This window comes from Vitis vinifera, chromosome 5 (genome assembly GCF_030704535.1).
Source record: "Vitis vinifera cultivar Pinot Noir 40024 chromosome 5, ASM3070453v1".
In the NCBI taxonomy this organism is placed as follows: Eukaryota; Viridiplantae; Streptophyta; class Magnoliopsida; order Vitales; family Vitaceae; genus Vitis; species Vitis vinifera.
Window position 1 is genome coordinate 6,614,466 of NC_081809.1, and position 21,442 is coordinate 6,635,907.

The window sequence follows — 21,442 nt, forward strand, 5'->3', positions numbered from 1 at the left end:
AATCTTAGTCCTTACCTCTTTATTCAATGATGGCAACTGTTGAGCATCTAGAAAAGAAAAACCAAATTAGTGATCGACAAATAATTGAAGCAAAAAAATGCAGAAGAAAAGGAATCATTGAAGATAGATGGGAATATCGAGAGTGTTATTACAATGAAGGAACATGGGACCCTCACTATTAGGACAATCTGAACTCCTAATCTTCAGAAATAACAATAATGCCCCAGTCAAGATCGTTTTAAGTGAAAGAAAAGCCAAGCAAAATGTCATCCTTCCTAATTCGAGGGCAATTTTAGAATTCTTCATAGTATAGACATACAAAATATATTGAATAATAACATTTATATTTCACATATGGTTCAGAACTAGATGGGAGTCATGTAATAACATTATTATAACCAAGTTTGTTAAAAGTTGAGTAAAAGATATCTTCAAATGGCAAACGACATCTCTAAACCATAGAGTCATGGTAAGTCTCAAACTCATCTTAAAGAAACATTTATTAAGGAAAAACGTAGTACTATGAGAACTATAACCATCCAAATCTGTCACATTTCTATCTACAGAATGAAGATCACCCAAAGATACTATATACAATCTTAAAATCTTTAATCTCACTTATTGAGGCTTTTGAGAACTTCTTTTATCCATTCTACGTCATAAAAAACTCATAACAAGGGATAAAAGTTAAAACATTGCTTTACAAATAAAAATGAAAAACTCATTAAAGAGATATGGATCAAATCCTTAGAAAAAGAAAAGTCCAACAAGAAAATGATAAAAAAGAAAAATAGATCATATTTAATACTTCGTAGGGTATCAAATTTGACACCTAACACCTGCACCATCATGATCTAGTAATCGTATCAAAAGTGTCTAAGTAGATGTGATTACCCCTTCCTTCAAAGAAGCCATATAAAAAAATAAAAAAGGCATCGGATTTTACAATAACTAAAATTTGAGACATTAGATATTAAAATAACTAATATTCTCAATTACGATGTATTATTAATTATTAATTATTAATCATCTTACACCTATCAAGGATGGGGAATAGATCAAGGATAACTCAACCTCCGTTAAGAATACAGACCGGTTAGGAGTCTTGTCCACAATGCTGATCGAGTCACCCTAGGAAGACAACCTAGGATTATTTGTTTTGAAAAAAAAAAAGAAAAAGAGAAAAATCTAATTATGAATTATGGGATGATTCATTATTAGTTTCATTTTATAATGGGGAAAGCTTCTTGAGACAAGCCTGCCCCTTAATTCTAACAAATTTACAAAGTGAGCCCCAAAATATCATTCTAAAAGTGCGACAACCGAGGAACCGTGTCGGAGCAAGGAAACCGAAGCAGGGCATTTCCCAAACATCTCTTACCGATTTATCGGACGACCTCTCTGTGACCTCTTTCTCCAACAATTTGACCTTTTTGCTAAACCCGAAAACCATCCTCATCTCTTCTTTGCTTCTCGCTGGAAAATCTATTTTCCGTTCCCGTCCATTCTCTAGCCATGGCCACCAACCCGCCCGAAGGTTACGCCGATGATTTCCTGGAACAAATCCTCGCAATTCCCTCCTATCCTGGACACGACCCTAATATGGTGGGAACGGGTTCTACCATGGTGCTGCAGCTGAGTTCAGGCGACGGCTCAGGCCACGTCGCCGGAGGTGGCTTCCAGGGGCCGGTCTTTCCGTTAGGTCTGAGCTTGGAGAGCGGGATTCCGGCGACACAGGTGGCGCCAGGAAGTGGCGAGCGGTTTCGAGATGACGTTGATGCCAGAGGTTCTTCAGGGAGGAGCGTAAGTGGTGATTTGCATTCATGCGGTTAGGCTTTGTTTTTCGTTTCTGTGTTTGTAAGAGGGTGAATATGTTACTGTAAGAGGTGTTTTCCGATGGAGGATCGGCGGTTTCTGCTTTTCACGGGCTAGGACGGTATGTTCCGTAAATTGAGAAAGAAACGGAGGGCAATTGAGTCATAATTTGAGGTGTTTGGTTGCAGGAGAGAGAGTCGGTGCATTTGGATGGTTTGTTTCCGGCGTATGGACATGTACAGTCTCTCTCCGTCCGACCCGCCGTTCCTCAGGTTCACCAGGTTCGGTTCCTGCCCTTTTAAACTTCTATTGCATCTTTTCCCCCCCTTAGAACCTGATCTCTGGGGCACAAAGAGACAGGAAAAAGGAAGGAGATAGCATGACATTAGGAAAAACGTAGAACATGTATGGGTTTGTCCATTCATTGGCTTTTGATATAACAAAATTGGTTAGCACTTAGAAAGAAGGTATCTTCGAAAAAGGCCCCAACCTTTAACTTAGCAAGATCCAATTCAACTGGGCTCTGAACTTAAAACGAGTTCACTGGTTTGAGCTCTAAAATTTTATGCTTGAATGGAGAATTTTCAGTTAGGTGTTTCACTTTTGTTTTGGCAGGTCTCAACATTTCAATTTTTTGTGCCAAATTTCTTTGTTTTATGAAATACTTCGTGGATGAACATCCTGTGTTCATTTTCTTAGCTTTTTATCTTTCGTGCTGTTTTTGAAGTAAAACTGCAGTGGTTGAAATTTTATTGGACACAATCTATGCCATTTGTTGCTTGAATCTTAGTTTGGAAGTGGGTTACCTACAAAAATCAGTTCCATAGTGAGTCAAGGTCGGGGGCTTTAGGGTGCTCTGTGCCACAATTTTAGAAAGTGTTTAAAGTGAGCTTATGTGATCCTTTGATTCTATAACTGAAAATTTTAGTTCTTAGGTATTTATTTGCTCCTGACCTAGCATCTTTTGCAGGCTTTTCATGGCCAGCCAACTCCTGTCCCAATTACTGCTGCACCACACCCACCAGCTATCCGCCCAAGGGTGCGTGCTCGGCGTGGACAAGCCACTGATCCTCACAGCATTGCTGAGCGGGTAATTTGAAATATATGGATATAGATTAGCAACATCACATGATGTTGTGCTGAGACTGTATTTATTTCTAAAGAATGGTGATAAAATGTTCAATGTTATCAAAATGTTGTCTGAATAATGTGATAAAAGAAAAGAAAATGCCCACATTTAAGTATTAAAAATAAATAAACTTTAACTATACTTTTATCATTATTCATATGCGGGTTTTATCATTGTTGTCCTCTCTTTTTTATGCCTGCCTGTTGGCAATACTTTTATCCTCCATGTGTACCTTTTTCTGACAAGCATAATATCATCTCTTATTTTTCCTATGAAAAAAAAGGTATAGGTTTGTTTGGAAAATAGTTTGCAAGCATTGCTGTTTTGTATTTATTCTTACCTCGACATCTCATTACTGTGTTAATGTTCTCTGTACCTATTTCATAACATTCTCTCCTTTAACTGCAGCTACGTAGAGAGAGGATAGCAGAAAGAATGAAGGCTTTGCAAGAACTTGTCCCTAGCTCCAACAAGGTGATTGGCATTTTCCCATTGCATCACTCCATTTTCCATAATTGTTTTTTGTTTTTTGTTTTTTCTTCTATTATTGTGGTTGTTATCTCCTGCACTTATAATTATGTTTTGGACTTGGACAAGACAGGTATGGTAATTATTTTGTTTCATTACAGCCTGAATTCTTCCTTCTCTTGAATAATTAATTTACTATAGTAATTGTGAAATCAATGGTCCAACATTCTTAACCTCTTAATAAAATATATTATTAGTTATGTAGTTTTCACCTTTTCTAAAGTTTGACACCATTGTGGTGTTGTGCATGTCATCCATGTATAGCAGATAAGAAGTACATGGCCTTTTGTTTTATCAATAATGAGGAATTTGTTGGGAAAGAAAAGGAAAACTAGGAAAGGGATCCTAGATGGAACCATCCATCTTAGAACCCAACAGCATTCAGGAAAGAGTCGCCACTACTTCCTGGAGCATCCTTTTGAAGGATGCTCTGTTAACCATTCTTTATGCTTCAGAAAAAGCCTGTTCTAGGTATGCATCACAGCACTGCTGGTTGAAACACAGTTTTGCCTTATCCTACATTTGGGGTTGGCAACAGAAATTTGGTTTGCCAATCTTCCTGTGTACTCTGTGGCTCCTTTCTGGAGTACCTTTTTTAATATATTGCTTTTTGCCCTTCAAAAAAATAAAAAGAAAAAAAAGAGAAATTTGCTTTGCCAATCCATCCTGTCAAAATTCACATCTGCATATGATACTAATTTATAAATTATAATTCAACTGTTATATTTTGGTTTCACTTGACACTTGGTCTTCCACTGCTCTGAACGTGTGATGATCTCTTAAGTTTATAGCTGATGCAAATTGTGATACTAAATACCATGTGGTTCCTGTTGGTATTTGAAAAAAATCACTTCCACTTTTTCGCAAGTTTTGTTTAAGGATCCTTTAGATACCTTCCGTGCCCTAGTAGCATTTTCAAATAGTTGCTTTGACTGTGCTATGATGATTGATTTCTCTTGAGTTGTAACATAGAGTTATGGAATGTTTAAGATTATAAGAAAGTAGTAAAAGTGGTTGTTTCCTTACTACAAAATCTGTTGAATAGAACATTCTTTCACTTCCTGGCTTAGGAGAATGGGAGATACTGTGCAAGATTGAATGGTGGTTAGAATGTATAGAAATGGAAATGGCAATGCAGTTCTTTGATGGAAAAAACAATTTTCTTTACAGCTGTGGCCCATGTAGAAATTGAGATATATTTTATTAAACCAATGTAGTATGCGTTAGATACACTACAAGGGTAATATGAGCAGCATCAGAGGATTCATGGTCCTGGAGGTTGCCTAAAACTCTACCTCCATTTGTCTTGTTGAAAGAGTAATTCTAGGAATATGTGGTAAATGCTATTGCTGACTAGTTTATTTTATTAATACCCTGACTTCTTAGATGGTTCACTGCATCGAAGTTCTTTCATCTATTTTGTTGGATGCACTGTAGCTTTTTGTGCTCTTAATCCCATTTACATAGGGAATATATCCCATTATTAATATTAGGATTGTGAAACAAGTTCCAATAAGGTACTGGTCACTTTTATACTGCAAGAGAACTAAGGGACTAGATTTGGAAAAATTTTCTAATGGCCTGCCAGTTTCTTTATAAACTAAAATTTAATTTTCTGTGACTTGAATGCTTTTCCATCTTCATTAAATGGTTTGGGACTGTTGTCGCACCTAGTACGAGTTACAAGAGTTGAAAAGGAAAAGAAAATATATTAATATATGATCACCTAATGGGAGTTGAAAACTGCTATGTCCATTGTTGCAATTGACATATCAAACTTTCATTGTGCAGACGGATAGGGCTGCAATGCTTGATGAAATTGTGGACTATGTGAAGTTCCTAAGGCTCCAAGTCAAGGTAAATAGTCTCCTTTCAGTGTTCTTGAGCAGGATCTGTTCTGTCTCCAGCTTGCATATTTGTTTGTATATTTTCACATAGATCATGTGATTGTGGATGCATTAGAAGTATTATGCAGTGTTGTGGATTTTTTTATTCTTAGTGATAAAATTATTTTATGCACTGTTCTCTTTCTTTTTTACTGAAATTGATAGGGTGCCCATGGACATGTCATTGCAAATTTTAATTAGCAATTCAACTGTTGTAGAAAGTTATCAACTGCTATTCAAAGGCCTCCAAATTCCTAGTGAACTTTTTCCTATGTTGCTTCTAAACAATCCCTTTAAAAATCAAATAGTTGTTCATGGGTTTTGAGCCATCCAATCGTTACATGAATCAAGATTGACTGGTTTTCATCTCCCAGAGAGATCGATAAGGACCTTTTCATTTTACCTACAATAATGGCCATCCACAAAGTCCTTTTGGCAATTTGATTGAAAAGAATAGTTCTGTAAGTCAAACGTCCGTTTATCTATGGTCAATTTCTTTCAGAATTTGAATATCTAACCTGCTACTGTTAAAAGAAACTGAGCCATGGTTCATTCATTGGTACAAGGTCGTGCCTATTTTGTTTTCTAAATACTTTGGTGTTTATTTTTCTTAATTTACCTATTTATCAATATCCTCATACCCTACTTTTTCAGGTTTTGAGCATGAGTAGACTGGGAGGTGCTGGTGCAGTGGCACAACTCGTGGCTGACATCCCATTGCCAGCAGTTGAGGTAACATGGGAAAGGAATTTTTTAGTGGTTGCTATCAACTTAGCAAAAACTCAGTTAATGCATCATGTCTTCATGCTGACATTAGCTTTTTAAAATGGTAAACAGTTTTCCATATTTCACCACTGGAGAAAATTTATGAGGTCTTATATTTTCTTAATCCCTCGACCATGAAGGATTTGTTTGTGGAGTTTATGAATACCCAATTTGTCCTCAAAAATTCTAGTGCGGCTATGCACGTATCTAGGAGCTATACTTGCTGTCTGGATGATTTGACTCAAACATGTTTCTAATATTAGCTAATATGTTCACAGGATTTAAATCATCAATTTTTTTTAATATTTTATATAATGCATGTTTTATGTACTAAAAAAATGTGTATTGTTTCCAACTTTGTGCACAGGTGTACTAATATCATCAATCCTTCCCTATTCCAGTCGTTTGGTGTATGACTTTGGCAATGGGAATGCTTATACACTTATAAATCTGGGTTTTTTTAAAGCACACGGACAATATACCACCTTCCAAAAACTTGTGCTACCTCAAATTCTGCAAAGTACATCATGAATACAACAATCTTAGTAAAAATAATTGCGTACACTCAAAGCATTTTGTCACCCCTGTTTTACATGTTCTTTAGGTGAAGAAATGGGCTTTTTTTGGATGGAATAAGAGAAGTATCACTAGAAACCAAATATTTGGGTTAAAGCACTGCCACTGCAATTATTATTGGCTTTGGGCAAACTTTTTATGCTGACAAATGCTGCAAAGAAATATGCTAGTTATAGTATGAACACATATAGTAATGTTTTCGAAATGTTTCAGTTTTATTATTACATCATCTTAGGTAATTTTGTCTTGATATGTCTTTGCAATGTTGTTCATGTTTCCTTTGAGCAAGGTTGTTATGTGCACTTTGATGATTACTTTCCTTCTTTTTCCTTTTTGTTTTTTGATTAATTAAGGGAGAAACGGGTGAAGGTGGAAGCAACCAGCAAGCCTGGGATAAATGGTCTAATGATGGCACAGAACGAGAAGTAGCAAAGCTCATGGAAGAAGATGTTGGAGCTGCTATGCAGTTCCTCCAATCCAAAGCACTGTGCATCATGCCCATATCACTTGCTGCAGCAATATACCCTGCACACCAAACTGATACCCCTACGCTCATCAAGCCTGAGCCAAATGCTCCATCCTAGACCCCTTGAAAATGCACGTGCCTGTTGACAACTCCCATTGACCCCTAGTTGGCTAATCCCAAATTCCTTAGTATCCTGAATCCATATCCTAAAGTGTTCCTCACTATCCCTTTTGGCAATGCAATCATAGTCAGAAGCCATAGTCTTGCTTTTGCCTCTTTTTATTCTGAGTTTTGTCAAAGAAAGAGTGAATCATGCTTTGGGAAAAAAGAAAAGGCACTTTCATCACTTCTTGCCATGCTCGAGTGAAGGGGGAAAATTTTCAAAGCTATATTGATATGCTACTCCTTTTCATTTGTGCTGCTTGCTGGATGGCCAGAACACTTGTGGTGGGGACTCTCTTTGGTTGATGCTGTGGTCTTGTAAAGCGGATGGGATGACTACGATTCCATGTAATTAAAATGAATTTGAAGAAAGCTGAAATGGATAATGGAAAGTCAATTTCAATGTTATATTGCATTATTTCCAGTCTTGGAGGAGATTGATTTGTGCCACTTGGCTTTTGTGGGAACTGAAAGTGGGGTGTATTCCTAAAAGTAATTTCAAGCATTTCTATAATCTCCTGAATCATTATTGAAGGATGAATAATGGGAAAGAGAGTCTTGAGGTAGTGGTAGACATAAAAACTGAGTTGAGTTCCACCATCTTCTTCTAAGCTTTGATCAATATTTTCCCATTCTGTATGGAGACTAGTCTTCCATCGGTCAGTGGCAAATCCTGTGGGCTTGGACGCCCACCGCGAAACACCTAAAAGCCCTTTTAATTTTGATAAAAATGTTTGCAACTTCCAAGTTGCTGCAACCTTAAAATTTATTATGTTACTAATCAAAAGGCTTATTTGCCACAGGGAAAGGGATTCACTTTCACAACATGCTAACCCATGCTTATACAGAGAAGTTTTTCTGTTTTGAGTCCAGGCCCAGAGCCTGTTTTGGGCTTATGCGCCCTGTGGCTTCAGGCCTGGGCTTTGGCTTTTCAGCCTTTGGGTTCAATTACGCATTTACAGTGTAACTGAGTGACACTAGTTACTGACCCAAGCCTTGACTTGTGAAATTTATTAATTGTAGGCTATTTTTTTAATCCGTTCTTGAAAACAATTTTGCCTAGAATAATTTTTTTTTTTTTTAATTTAGAAAATATGTTTGATAAATTTTTAGCAGAAAACAGTTCTTTGAAAATTTATTCTGATAATAGAATATTTTTTAAAAATAAATTTGGAGTATTTTCTATTGGTTTTGTAGAATATTCTAAGCAATAAGAGAAAAGATAATGAATACTTTGTGAATTTTTGTGTTGTACACAGGTGTATAATATCTTGGGAAATTATATCCGCATCAACCCAATTTCTCGAATAATGAATATTTTTAGGACAAAAATGTCCCTTAATAAAATAACCAAACTCCCTTGGGGAAAAATATACATTTATTTCTCTTCCTAGTGCTTGGTATACTAAGTTCATCTATTTGCATGATGTTTGGCCTTTTAGGTCTAGACTCATACACTAAGAGGGTGTTTTAGTACATGGGAATAGAGAATGAAAATGAATTTGGTGATTCCATTTTTAGTATTTGGATGAACTTAGGAATTCAAGATTAAAATAATTATTTGTTTTTATCCTAATATTTGATAATAATACGAATGAGAGTGAAAAAAAAAATTAACGATAATACCCTTACATATAATTTTAAATAATTTTTTTTATTTTCATTTAAAAATAAATAATTTTGAAAGTTTTTTTGTTACTAAATAATAAGACTAAAAAAAATAGTTTTGTTATAGGATGAAGAGAAATCGGGATTTGAGGAATGAAATCTAAGGGTAAAATAATAATTGTAAACTATTTTATATTTTTTGTACAGGATGAATGAATCATAATACCGCCTACTTGTAATGAATTGAAAGCTCACTTATAAGTGGAATTCGACTTTGTTCGAATAATTTTTTATTTCATTATTGTTAGAAAAATTAGGCTAATCCAACTTATGGTAATCACCTATAGGGGGGGTGAGTACGGTGATGATCTCTTTTTGCAAATTTAAACTATGTGAAAGTAAGAGACAATTATATGCAAGTATATAATAAGCAATATAAAGACAATTGCATATAAATTAAAAGAATAAGGAAGAGAGAATGTAAACACAAGATTTTATAGTGGTTCGGCGCAACCCGGCCTACATCCACTCTCCTCTAGTTTCAATCCCAAACTTGAGGTTCCACTAATTCAAGACTTCCAAACTAAGCCTTCAAGCAATACAATTGAATTTTGGTTCCAATTTACCCTCTTGGACTTTTTGCTCCAAGCACCCTTTACACTTCTCAAGAGATATCTCACTCTTGAACAACCCCTGAAGTGATACCCCACACTTGAGAAACTTCATCTCAAAGATTTACAAATAAATGATCTCCCAAAATCCTAGTACAAAAACTTTAAGCTCAAATGATACAAGAATACTAGGATTGAAAGGTGCACTAAAGATATGCAAGTTTTAGAACAATGGTGCACTCAAAAACACTCTTCCAAGGCTCAAATATATTCAAGAAAGGTTTGGGAAGATTAAGCTTATGAAACAATGAAGATTGAAGCATTTTTATAGAATAAAAAAGCCAAATTAGCCGTTGGGGGTTCGACCAGTTGACTAGCCATTAGCATTTAATGCTTGGCATGTGACCGTTGGGCCTCGACCGGACCTCAACCGGTTGAGGTTCAACCTTGACCGGTTGAACAACCATTCTGGAAGAAAGAGAAAGTTTTTTGCACCCTCGACCGATTGAGCTGGGGGTCTACCCGAACCTCGATCGATTGAGCTTGCGGTCGACTGGTTCCTCATCCGGTTCAACCGGTTGAGTCGTTTTTTGGCTCAACAACCAACTTTTTAAAACAAGTTTGAAAAACATTTAACACAATGTTTTAGTTGAAAACATGAAATCATCAAATTCTTAAAATATTTAAAACAAAATAACTCTTGGATGATTTTGGTGAAGTAAAGAATGTAATGCATGAAAATCTTAGTGCACCAACAATCTTACAAAGAGATCTTATGAAGCTTGGGTCTTGAAAAACACTTCTCTTTGAGGTGGTTTTCTTCTTCATGATTTCTCATTGACTTGATTTGTCTTTGTGATTGCCATTTTAGAAATCATCTTGCCTAATCACACTTGAAATATAATCAGTAGTTCTAAACCTTATTTTGTTATCATCAAAATTAAGATTAACCAAACATTGGTTTCACAATTATTACCTTCATAAAATTTATAAGGGGGAAGAAATAAAATGTTTATTCCCACTTACCAAACACCCCCTAAAAAATAACTAAATTTACACGGATTCTTATTAATCAATTTAAATTTATATAACTTTCTACAAAGGATTTCTTAAATTATTTTTAATACATTTATAATTATTTATTTGAAAATATTAAAACCTATGAATGAAATTACTAACTTTATTGAAATATTTTTATGTAACTTTGAATAAAAATAAATTATTCAACATTACATAAATTTTTCATTTGAAATTTTATTTGAACTTATTTTAATTTTTAAATAATTTTTGCTAATTTATTTATTATAAAATTTTAATATTTTTGTTATTTTTATTAATTATTAATCTATTAAAATTATCAAAATTTTTGAAAGTTGTATGTGCAATTTATCTTATCATTTTTTTTTTGAAACTTGTATTTTATGAAATATCTAAAAAATTATTATTATTTTTTATATTTTAGTTATTTATAGATTTATGAAAATTTTATATTTTAAAATTTTTATAATAAAAAAAATTAAAGTCGTAAATGTAATTAAAAAATCAAAATAAAGTTGTTTATTTCTTTTAATATTTTTTTTATTAAATATTAAGTTATTTGTTTTTTTTATCTAAGAAAAATATTTTTTATATTAAATTATTATTTAGCAAAAAAGTAATTTAACATATTTCTTAAAAAAAATCTTAAAATAGTATTATTATACTAAACAATTTATCATTGTCATTATTAAAAGAATAATTATAAATTATATTTTTATTTTTTACAATTAAAATACAATATTTTAAAATTAATGTGATAATGTTTTTATTATTTAAGAGTGTATTTGATAATGATTATAAAAAGATGTTTCTATCTTTTTTTCAAGTATTAAAAAGATTAAAAACACTTTATAAAATCACTATAAAATATAATTTAAGTAAAATGTGGAATATTTTGATTTTTTATTATTTAGTAAAAAATATTTAAGAATGAGTAATAAGTCAAATAAAAAGTTAGAAAATAATTGGTCCCCAGGCTGGACCATTGCTTCGAGGCAATAAATATTGATTGCCATGGGTTTAGGGGTCTCCAAAGGGCGGGCCGGGCCGGGCCATGCTAAAATGCTAGGCCCGCGGCCCGGCCTATGAGCCAACGGGTTAGCGAGCTGGCGGGCTGGGGGGCGGGCTGGGCGGGCCGGGCTGGCGGGCTTTTTTAAGGTTCTAACCAACTGAGCTACATTCCTTTTGTGCTTATTAATTGAGTTAGTTATATATATATATATATATATATAAATAAAGTATATTATTTTTTTAAAAAAAATTAAAGGCTCCAACGGTCATGTGACCGTTGGAGCCTAGCTCCAGCCCATGTGGGTCATGTGACCGTTGGAGCTAAGCCTCCAACGGTCACATGGCCAATTTTTTTTTTTTTTTAAACCTTCCTATAAATACATTTTCTTCCTTTTCATTTTTTTTTATCAAATTCTCTCTATTTCTCTCACATTCTACAATATTTCAAATTCTTTTATTTTTCCCTCAAATTATACAATATTGTTGGTGGTGCAAAACAAGCATTGGTGGCTCCAAGAGTTCAAATTTGCTAGGAATTTCTGCATCGGTTCTCTAATTGAGTAACATACTTCACCCCTACTACTTTATTTTTTTGTTACATTTTTTTTTTATATTTATTACTTTATTATTTTTGGCATAATATTTTATCAATAATTATAATATGACAAGTGCTTCTTCATCTAGTCCATGTGATGAAATATCATCAAACAAAAAATTTACTTCAAATATATGGAATTTTTTTGATAGAATAGAAATAATTTTAGAAAATAATAAAAAAGAAATAAAAGCAAAATGTAAAATTTGTAATAAATTTCTTACTGGTGGCTCAAATGCAGACACAAGTCATTTAAAAAGACATCACGAAAATTGTAAAACTAAAAATAATGTAGATATTAAAAATTATATGCAATTAAGTAAAAATGAAAGTGGAAATTTAAAAACATTTTCTTATGATGAATCTAACTGTCATGAAGAAATGATTGATTATATAATAAGAACAGAACAACCTTTCAACATGATGGAAACTCATGATTTTGCAGGAACAATTCAATGAGGTATTAATCCTCAATTTAAAGGTTGGTCTGGAAATACAATTAAAAGAGATATTATGAAAAAAATTTATACACAAAAAGAAATTTAAAATTTTTTTTTTTGCAAAGTTTGAAGGAAATATTTGTTTAACATATGATATTTGGACATCTTTTAACTCACACTAGTTTTTTATGTATAACTGCTCACTACATTGATAATGAATGAAAATTAAATAAAAGAATAATTTCATTTAAATTATAAATGCTCCACATAGTGGTAAAAATATAGCATCTTTAATAAATGATGAAATTATAGATTTAGGCATTCGTGATAAAATATTGACAATAACATTAGATAATGCTGCTAATAATGATGCAGCAATACATAGACTAAAACGATATTGGCAAGTAAAAGAAGATCATGCTAAAATATTTCATGTGCGTTGTTGTGCACATATTTTAAATTTAATTGTAAAGGATGGATTAAAAAATGTTGATTACATTGGAAAAAATTAGAGGCATTGCATATAGTATTAATAGTTCTCAAGCAAAACATGAATTATTTTTTGATTGTTGCAAAATGTTAAATATGAAAAGAAAAATAAATTTGGATATGGCCATTAGATGGAATTCCACATATAAACTTTTACAAAATATTACAAAATATAAAAAAGTAGTCGAATTATATGAAATACAATTAATTAACAATGATTGTGAAGCAGATATTTATGCATTAAATGATTATGATTGGCATATTGCGGATCTTTTAAGAGATCTTTTTGAAATTTTTGATACTTCAACAAACATTTTTTGTGGTGTATATTATCCAACTTCAAATCGAGTTATTATGCAAATAACTAATATTTTTATTGTACTTCAAAAATATTTAAGTTTTGAAATGTTTAATGATACAATATTTGCAATGATAGAAAAATTTAGAAAATATTGGGGAGAAATACCTTTAATTTTTTATATTGCTTTAATTGTGGACCCTAGATTGAAATTTGAAGCTTTGGATGAATGGTTAACAATTATTTATTTTAATGACCAAATAAAAATTGAAGAAATTAAAAATGAAATAAATTCATTATTATATAATTTATATAACTATTATAAAGAAAAATATGGTAATGATATTAATACTATTAAATTACCACCTACATCTACAAACTCCTCATATTTTTATAAAGGAGCTCTAGAAATGTTGAAAAGTCGAAAAAAGACAACAAATAGTTCTCCAAATAATACATCTGATTTAGATAAATATCTTAATACTGATATAATTTCATTTGAAGATCAAGAAGATTTTGATATTTTAATATGGTGGAAATCACATCAACACAAATATCCTATGCTTTCTATAATTGCTCGTGATGTACTAACAGTTCCTGTGAGTACAGTTGCATCAGAAGTTGCTTTTAGTGCAGGTGGAAGAGTAGTTAGTAAAAAACGATGCAACTTAGCGCCAGATGTTATTGAAGCAGGGATATGTCTGAAAGATTGGGAAATAGCAGATAAAAGGATGTACGATTCCATTCGAGAAACAGAGATGCTTGCCGATATGGAATCTTTAAAATTATCAAGATCTTCATGGATGCATGATAGTTCGCCATCACCGCCAGAAAATAATGACTAAATGTATATTATATTTTTATTTTTATTTTTTGTGGTTGAAAAATACAGATGATTGACAAATAAATAGGTGCCAACCTAGTTGGGATGTATTTATTTTGTAGTGATGTAAACTTTTCCCACATTTTTAAATGTAATTATACATTCAATGAATAAAATTTTGAAATGAATATTTTTTTTAATACTTTTTATATTTTTGTAGTTTTTTTTTAAAGGCGCGGGCCTACGGGCCTACGGGTCGGGCCTAAAGCGGGCCACAGGCCGTGAGCTTTTTGGAGACCCTTACATGGGTTTGTATTTTATCCCAAGCCATCAATTTTAGAAACATATAAATTATTTTTGGTCTCGAAAAATTTCGAGGAAAATAAAAAAATAGAAAGAAAATAAAAGATAATTAAAACTCAATAAATTTATAGATATAATGATTAAATAATTTTAAAATATATAAGTTTTTAACTAGTTTTAATTATATATTGATTTTCTATAAATTATGTTGGGTTCTTGGAAAATACCGAGAAAAAAAAAAAGAAAAATGATTTTCTCATAATTGGTTTCAATATCAAAAATAAAAAAATAATAATTAAAATTAGATAAAAATTTATATATTTTAAAATTATTGAATTTTTACATAAAAAAAAAAGTTAAACGAATTTGAAATAACATATAAAATAATTTATTAATTTTAAATTTATTTTTTATTTTTCTTTTATTTTTTTCTTATATTTTCTCTCATATTTTTCAGGAACCAAGTATAACATTTTTTTTTTTTTTAAGGATAACCAAATATGAGAATATCATTTTTCTTAGTATTTTTTTTTCTTTGGGAATCAAACATAACTATAAGAAAATGGTGAGGTGTGACAGGGGACAAACGCGAATTGAAATCCATTTTTTAAAACATTATTCATATTTATTGATAAATAAAATAATTTAAAACATGAATATTACTTTACTTGGTCACATTTATTGAAGTTTAGTGGAAGTTTTTGTTTATTAAAAGAATTTATGATTTAAGAAATAATTTAATATAAAAGTAATATTAATTTATATAAAATTTTATTTTCATATTGAATAAAAAATTTATAATATTATTATTGTTTCTAAAAATTATCATTTTAATTTTCAACCTTTTTTTAACCTTAAAAAAATATTTGTTAAACAAATTAAATATATTGGATTTTAGGAGCTTGTTTGACAACTGTTTTTAAAAATAATTTTCTAAATAAAAATATATATATATATATTTGACAACTAGAAAATTGATTTTTGTTCTTAATAATAGAAAACAATGGGTCTGTTTGGTAACCATTTTCGAGAAAAGTTTTTTATTTTCTGGAACAAAAAAAGAGAAAAACAAGTTTGACAACAAAAAATTGTTTTATATTTTAAAGAATAGAAACCATATTGTTTTTTAAAAACATCTTTTAATTGTTTTCCCCTATTTTCACTTATTTTCTAAGAGGTGTTTTAAAAAATAATTATACTAACAATAAAATAATTAAAACTAAAATACTAAATATAAAAATTATTTTTAAAATATATTTAAAAATATTAAAAACAGGTTGTTTTAATAAATAATTATACAAATATATAAATGATTATAAATAAAATATTAGATATAAAAACTATTTTTAAAATATATTTAAAAATACTAAAAGCATGTTCAGGTTATCAAATAAATTTTTATTTTACTTTTTTAAAAATTATTCTTAAAATTATTTTAAAAAACAATTAGCAAACAAGCTCATAACTCCTACATTTTAAAAGATTTGGCAAATCTATATGAATATTAATTAAATTAAGAGTATAGTGGTTTTAAAAAGTGTTTTTATGAGATGGTAATGAAAGGGCTACTTTAGAATATGCATAAAAGGTGAGAAATATATGAGAGAGGCATCCACTTTAGGAAAAGTTATATGAGAAATATATGGTTTTAAAAACTCATATAATTAAAATATGAGATCAGCTTGGTGATTTGAAAAATATTATATGTTTCATGTATGATTTATTATTCATATTTAAATTTCCAAAATTACTTTTTAGGTCTTTCTGGCTACAACCATCATCCGTATCCATGTCATCTAAAAAACACGGGAAGACTTAAAAGATAATTTCAAAAATATAAATATGAATATGAAACATATAATATTTTTCTCATTAATCTCGTAATTTCCAAAACCATGTATTTCCATGTCACAGCTAAACTTTCCCTCCACTTTACGGTGGACAAAATCATTGGGTTGTGTAGTTGTTTGTTGGCATCGGAAATATACAAAAGTGACGTCACGCTGTTTTCTTATTCTATTCCGAGTCTCCGACTTAAAATAATAATAATAATAATATTTCACTCAATATTCAGATTTTAAAATCTGTTTTCTTATTCTATTCTGTGATCATGTGACAAATCTGAAGCAGGTCAAATATTATAAAAGTTTTTTTTTTTGAATTATTTTAAAAAATAAGTATATAAATATGGAAAAGGATCGGAAATAACATATGATAAATAAAAATTATTTTAAAAATATAAAAATAAAAAATAAAAATTGAGCCGGTTTCAAATTCCAAATTTCAGAAAAAGCCAGTTGTCGATTGCTCAGTTCTTAGCGGTGGACGGACGAACAGACGCAGATATTTTAAATACACCATCTATTGTTCTTTTCCCCTTTTCATGATCGCACTGGTGGATATCCACCGTCCTCTATTTCTTCTTCTCCATCGACCAAACTCTGATCCCAACTCTTTCTTTCCAAGAAATGATGCTTCGGTTGCAGAGCTCTCCCCCGTGGACTTCTCCTCAAGTTTCGAGGCTCAATCGGATTTCTTCCTCCAAGAGGCTAGTTCAAACTGCAAACTTTGCTTGCATTTTTCTTTCTTCCCTTTCTATCTCTTTTTTTTTTTTGGATTCAGAATATCTTGAATTAATATATAATGCGCTCAAATTAGTTCAAAGATTATGTATAGTGAGCTTAGATTAACTTCAACCGAAAAATATCAAATGCTTGGGTTTCGCTTCGATGGATTCTACTGCGAGTACCTTGGAAAATTTGCGTTTTCGAATACTTGTGTGCTTGTGTCGTGAGTTGTTTTGGCTGGTTTTTATTGGAGAGATAGAGCTTTTGGAACCTGATTTTGGGATGTTGTTTGCAGAAAATCAGTGCCATGTGACTGTTGGTGGATCCAATCTTCTGCTTTGCCTGCCAATAAATTTTTAATGCACAACAGAGGTGAATTTGAGATTGTTTGTTATGTTTATTTTGTATTGGAAATACCTTTAGCGAGTGAATTTTGGGTGAAAAGCATGCTTTTATGGCTTTGCTGAGTTGTTGAAGTGCTTTGTGACTCGAATTTGAGTACGTATGAACTTATAGGGGCTCTGATTCTGTGGCTAGCTTACCCTTTAACAGACTCAGATATGTCATGTTCTTTTTCACTAAGCTGGAAATGTTCATTGTTAGCTACAAATTCTTCTATTTACGGTTACATAACTCATTTGATGGCCAGTCCACTTGTGAATTCGATTTAGACAAAATCAATACTCTCATGCTTACTTCTTTGCCCAACTTTGTGATATGCCCGCTTTATTAGTTTCCTAGTTTCTTCATTTGTAGTTACATTCATGTCATATTTTGGTGCCAGCATTTGTATCAATGAGGCTTGTTGTGCTTAGCTATAGAAATTCATTTAGACAGTTATGTTATATCAGCTGGCATTCGTCTTGGTGAGCATGACCATGCAATGTTTGTTTACACCTCAGCTTGTGGACGGCCATGGTCCTTTTGTCATTTTTTTCAAGGATTGGACAGAAGTCCTGGTTTTCTTTGGTATTTTGGTGAGTCTAAAAGTTGTGGCTATCACATTATGGTGTCCTGTCCTGTGCTCATTGATCGGACACTTGTATCATTTATACCACTCTTGGCCAATGTTGAAGGTGCTGAATGGATTGTGGAGAGACACTTCCCAATGTAGCCATTTGATGTTAGCTTTTTGGTAGTCCATTTTATACTTAATAAACTCTTATTTCATAGAAGACCATGAGGCAAGGTACCATCTATTTCTAAAGCTGAAACAGAGTACTATGCCATGGCTGTCATTGCTTAAGATTTGCCGATCCCTTACACTTAAGCTTGTTGCTTCTATACAAAATCTCATACACTTCAGCTATTCCCCCTTTGCTTGATAAACTTCTTCTGTGATCTGTTTTACATTGTTTCACATTTCAAACAGTCATGATAATCTTTTATCAGGAAAATGCAAGGCTAGTTTGCAAAGGACATTGGATAAGTCATATTCCCCTACTTATTTAGATGGTTCAAATGCTGGATGCTTTAAGGAAGATCTGAAAAACGGTTCCCAGGTGAGCATTAAATGAATGACAGGTGGAACAGAAAATGTTAAGAAAAAGGATGTTCCTTCTTGCTGTTCCATAATGTGTCATTGTTCTTTCACCTTAATTCAAGGCCTGAGATTTATATAGTCTTTTCTGGTAGTGTAATTATGTAAATCTTTTGTGAATATGATATATAATTTAGTTGGTCCATATCGTCACTTCTTTTATTTACTTGACATTTCTTTCTTGTAGTCTAGGAATAGCTTGGCAACACATTGACTTGAGCATCCTATGTTGATCATTGGTTGTCTAGGCACTTTTGTAATTTGGATATAGAGTAATCATATTAGAAGGATAATATGACATGCATCCTGTGCCTGCAGTGTTATGAATGATGTACGTACAGAATGTAGCTGTATATTTGAGCGTATTTAATCAATTACAACCTCAAAGACAGTAATTTAAATTTGTTGCAGAGTTGGTTGATGCTTTCCATTTCATTGCTTATATTCCAGTTCATGTTTTTCAAAAGAGAGGGGGAAAAGAAAAAGAAATTACGACAAAAACATACATCGTAATGTGTGTGGACTGGTGAGTGAACTTCTGGAAACAAAACTTTAAGTTGTCAAAAAAAAAGAAGATAAAAATGAAAAATAGAAAGAAAGAAAGGAACAAGCCAGAAATGGCATGACACGTCTCCCCAATCTGAACTCTAATCCTTCCTATTGCCACCTTTTATATCATCACACCATTCCTGACAGCTACTACCCCCACCACTCTACCACCTGACCACCCAACCCCCATCACCCAATCCATGTGCTACCATGAATACCATTGCCTTCTTTACCACTTTGTGGCAATGTCTTTCCATCAGTGGGTGGCATCACACTACTGCTGTGGCACCCCCATCACCATCAGCACACCACATCATCACTACCATCAGCATTTCTATATCCATTGCCACCTTTGTCAACACTCACCATGACCACCTCACCAAGTCTATGGAATTCAATATACTAATCTAGCTTCTTTCTTTTTTCTTTTTTTCTTTTTTTTTTTTAACATAATTTTTTAAATTAAAACTATTTGTGATCACCAATAATTGAGTATCACGGCCTCTTTCATCAACTCAACAAGGTACATAACATAGAAGAATGAAAGGCTCAAAGAGTTTGACTTTATTTCTCTGAGTGGCAGGTGATGTATTTGTGGAACTGCATTGTTTTTTTAAAAAAAAAATCAACCCTAATCTTTTGTAGAACAGCTTATGTGGAAGTATGCATGCTATCAATGGAAGAAACTGACTAATTAAGCTTCTGACTAGAAATTCAGCCCTGGTATTGAATGAATAAACATGCTACTCACAAAATGACCCGAATGGAAGAACGGGAAAATAAGGTAAAGATTTCATTGCAGGATTTTTTTATTCAGGGAAACTAGATTTTTAATGCAGTGTGATGTGGATATAATTCTCTATTTCATTTGTTTTTCAATATTCTTAATTTACACCATGATGTGGAATCCATTATCCTCTCCTATCTGAACTATTCTATTAATAAATATTTTGGTCTTTTTTCTTTACAAATTTTGTGGGGGTGGTCGGACTGTGTGCTGTTTCAGTTCTTCAGTGACTTGTACAACCACACTTGTCTGTATATATGTAATTTGGTTACCAATTCTACACTGGTTACATACTTGCACAAAATCATTTTATAAGTTTCTGCTCACATCAGTAGAACATACTCAGTTTTTATAGAACAATTAATATTCAGTTTCTGGTATTAATAATTTGTGGTTAATGTAGCTCGTGTTCATTGTTATTCACATCATGTGCAGGGTTATGACGCTAAACTCATGATAGGATCCACATCTTATTTTCTACTCAGATTGACACAATTATATTCTGCAAATAGATTGATGAAGATGGTGCAAAACTTACTTTCGGTGGTTTGCACTTTTGGAAATGGGAGCTTGCCTTTTGCTTGTATGTCTAATTCATTGAATAAACCCACACCTCTTCGATTGGATGTATCCTTGCCTTCTTTACAAGATATTAAATGGAACTTTTCCCGGTTGATTTATTTATTCAACATACGACTTGAGAGAAATGTTGCCACGTAAGTGACATATGTATGCTTTTCATTTTCATTTAAGATCCAATGCCTTCCTCTTTTTTCTTTTCTTTTTTTCCCCTTTTTCTCTATATGTTCACTGAGTTTTTCTGTTTTGGCCATTAAATGTTGAGACGTCAATTTTGTCTAGAATGCTATCTATACATTTAATATGTGTATTGATCTGTTCTTGAAAGTAAAGCTGCTATATCATATGACCTTGCTATGTGTTTGAAGGTTTCATCAGTCTTTCCTATGCATCAAAGGCTGCCTAGTCAACCATGATTATTAATAGTTTTCTTGTGTATTTATTTAGTTTCTACTTGAATTGTTGCATCATGTGTTCTTGATGTCCTGTAGGTCCTTTGTAGTGCTCCTTGTGGCTTGCTTCTCGTTTGTTGTCATTGGTGGTCTTCTCTTATTCAAGTTCAGGTAACCTACAAACTGTTCTTTCACAGAATAATTCTGATGTAGCTATAGTTGTAATATTTTGTAAATGATGGATCTGCTTACTGTCTTGTATTGTTTTATTATATGCCAAATTCCTTAAATGAAACCTGTCAAACTAAATCCTGCCTATTCTGTTTTGTTTTATTTTAACCCCACAATTTGGAGAATCGAGATACAAACAATTGATTCAGGCCCTTGCTACTGGTGGATTGATAAAATACTGAACTTAACCATCAGCAACAGCTAATTTAAAGAGGAACCATACATTTATGTCTACCCCTTAATTGAAAGTAAAG

The 21,442-nt window shown here is 32.2% G+C and overlaps 2 protein-coding genes across 2 annotated transcripts in view; both read left to right on the forward strand.

The window, feature by feature from the left end:
• Positions 1–1,224: 1,224 nt before the first annotated feature.
• Positions 1,225–7,762, forward strand: LOC100264830 (transcription factor UNE12). The gene is made up of 7 exons (XM_002284011.5): positions 1,225–1,803; positions 2,004–2,096; positions 2,786–2,905; positions 3,353–3,418; positions 5,264–5,329; positions 6,013–6,090; positions 7,053–7,762. Exons 1-7 carry the CDS (start codon positions 1,516–1,518, stop codon positions 7,281–7,283), a joined length of 942 nt encoding a protein of 313 aa, XP_002284047.1. The 5' UTR covers positions 1,225–1,515; the 3' UTR covers positions 7,284–7,762.
• An 8,997-nt stretch (positions 7,763–16,759) lies between these two features.
• Positions 16,760–21,442, forward strand: part of LOC100259579 (putative ion channel POLLUX-like 2) — a 31,495-nt gene continuing 26,812 nt past the window's right edge. Inside the window, exons 1-5 of the mRNA XM_002280050.4 lie at positions 16,760–17,091; positions 17,406–17,482; positions 18,503–18,612; positions 20,422–20,702; positions 21,057–21,128. Of these exons, the coding sequence (XP_002280086.2) occupies positions 17,012–17,091; positions 17,406–17,482; positions 18,503–18,612; positions 20,422–20,702; positions 21,057–21,128 (620 nt within the window). The 5' untranslated portion in view covers positions 16,760–17,011. The remainder of the gene's footprint in view (positions 17,092–17,405; positions 17,483–18,502; positions 18,613–20,421; positions 20,703–21,056; positions 21,129–21,442) is intronic.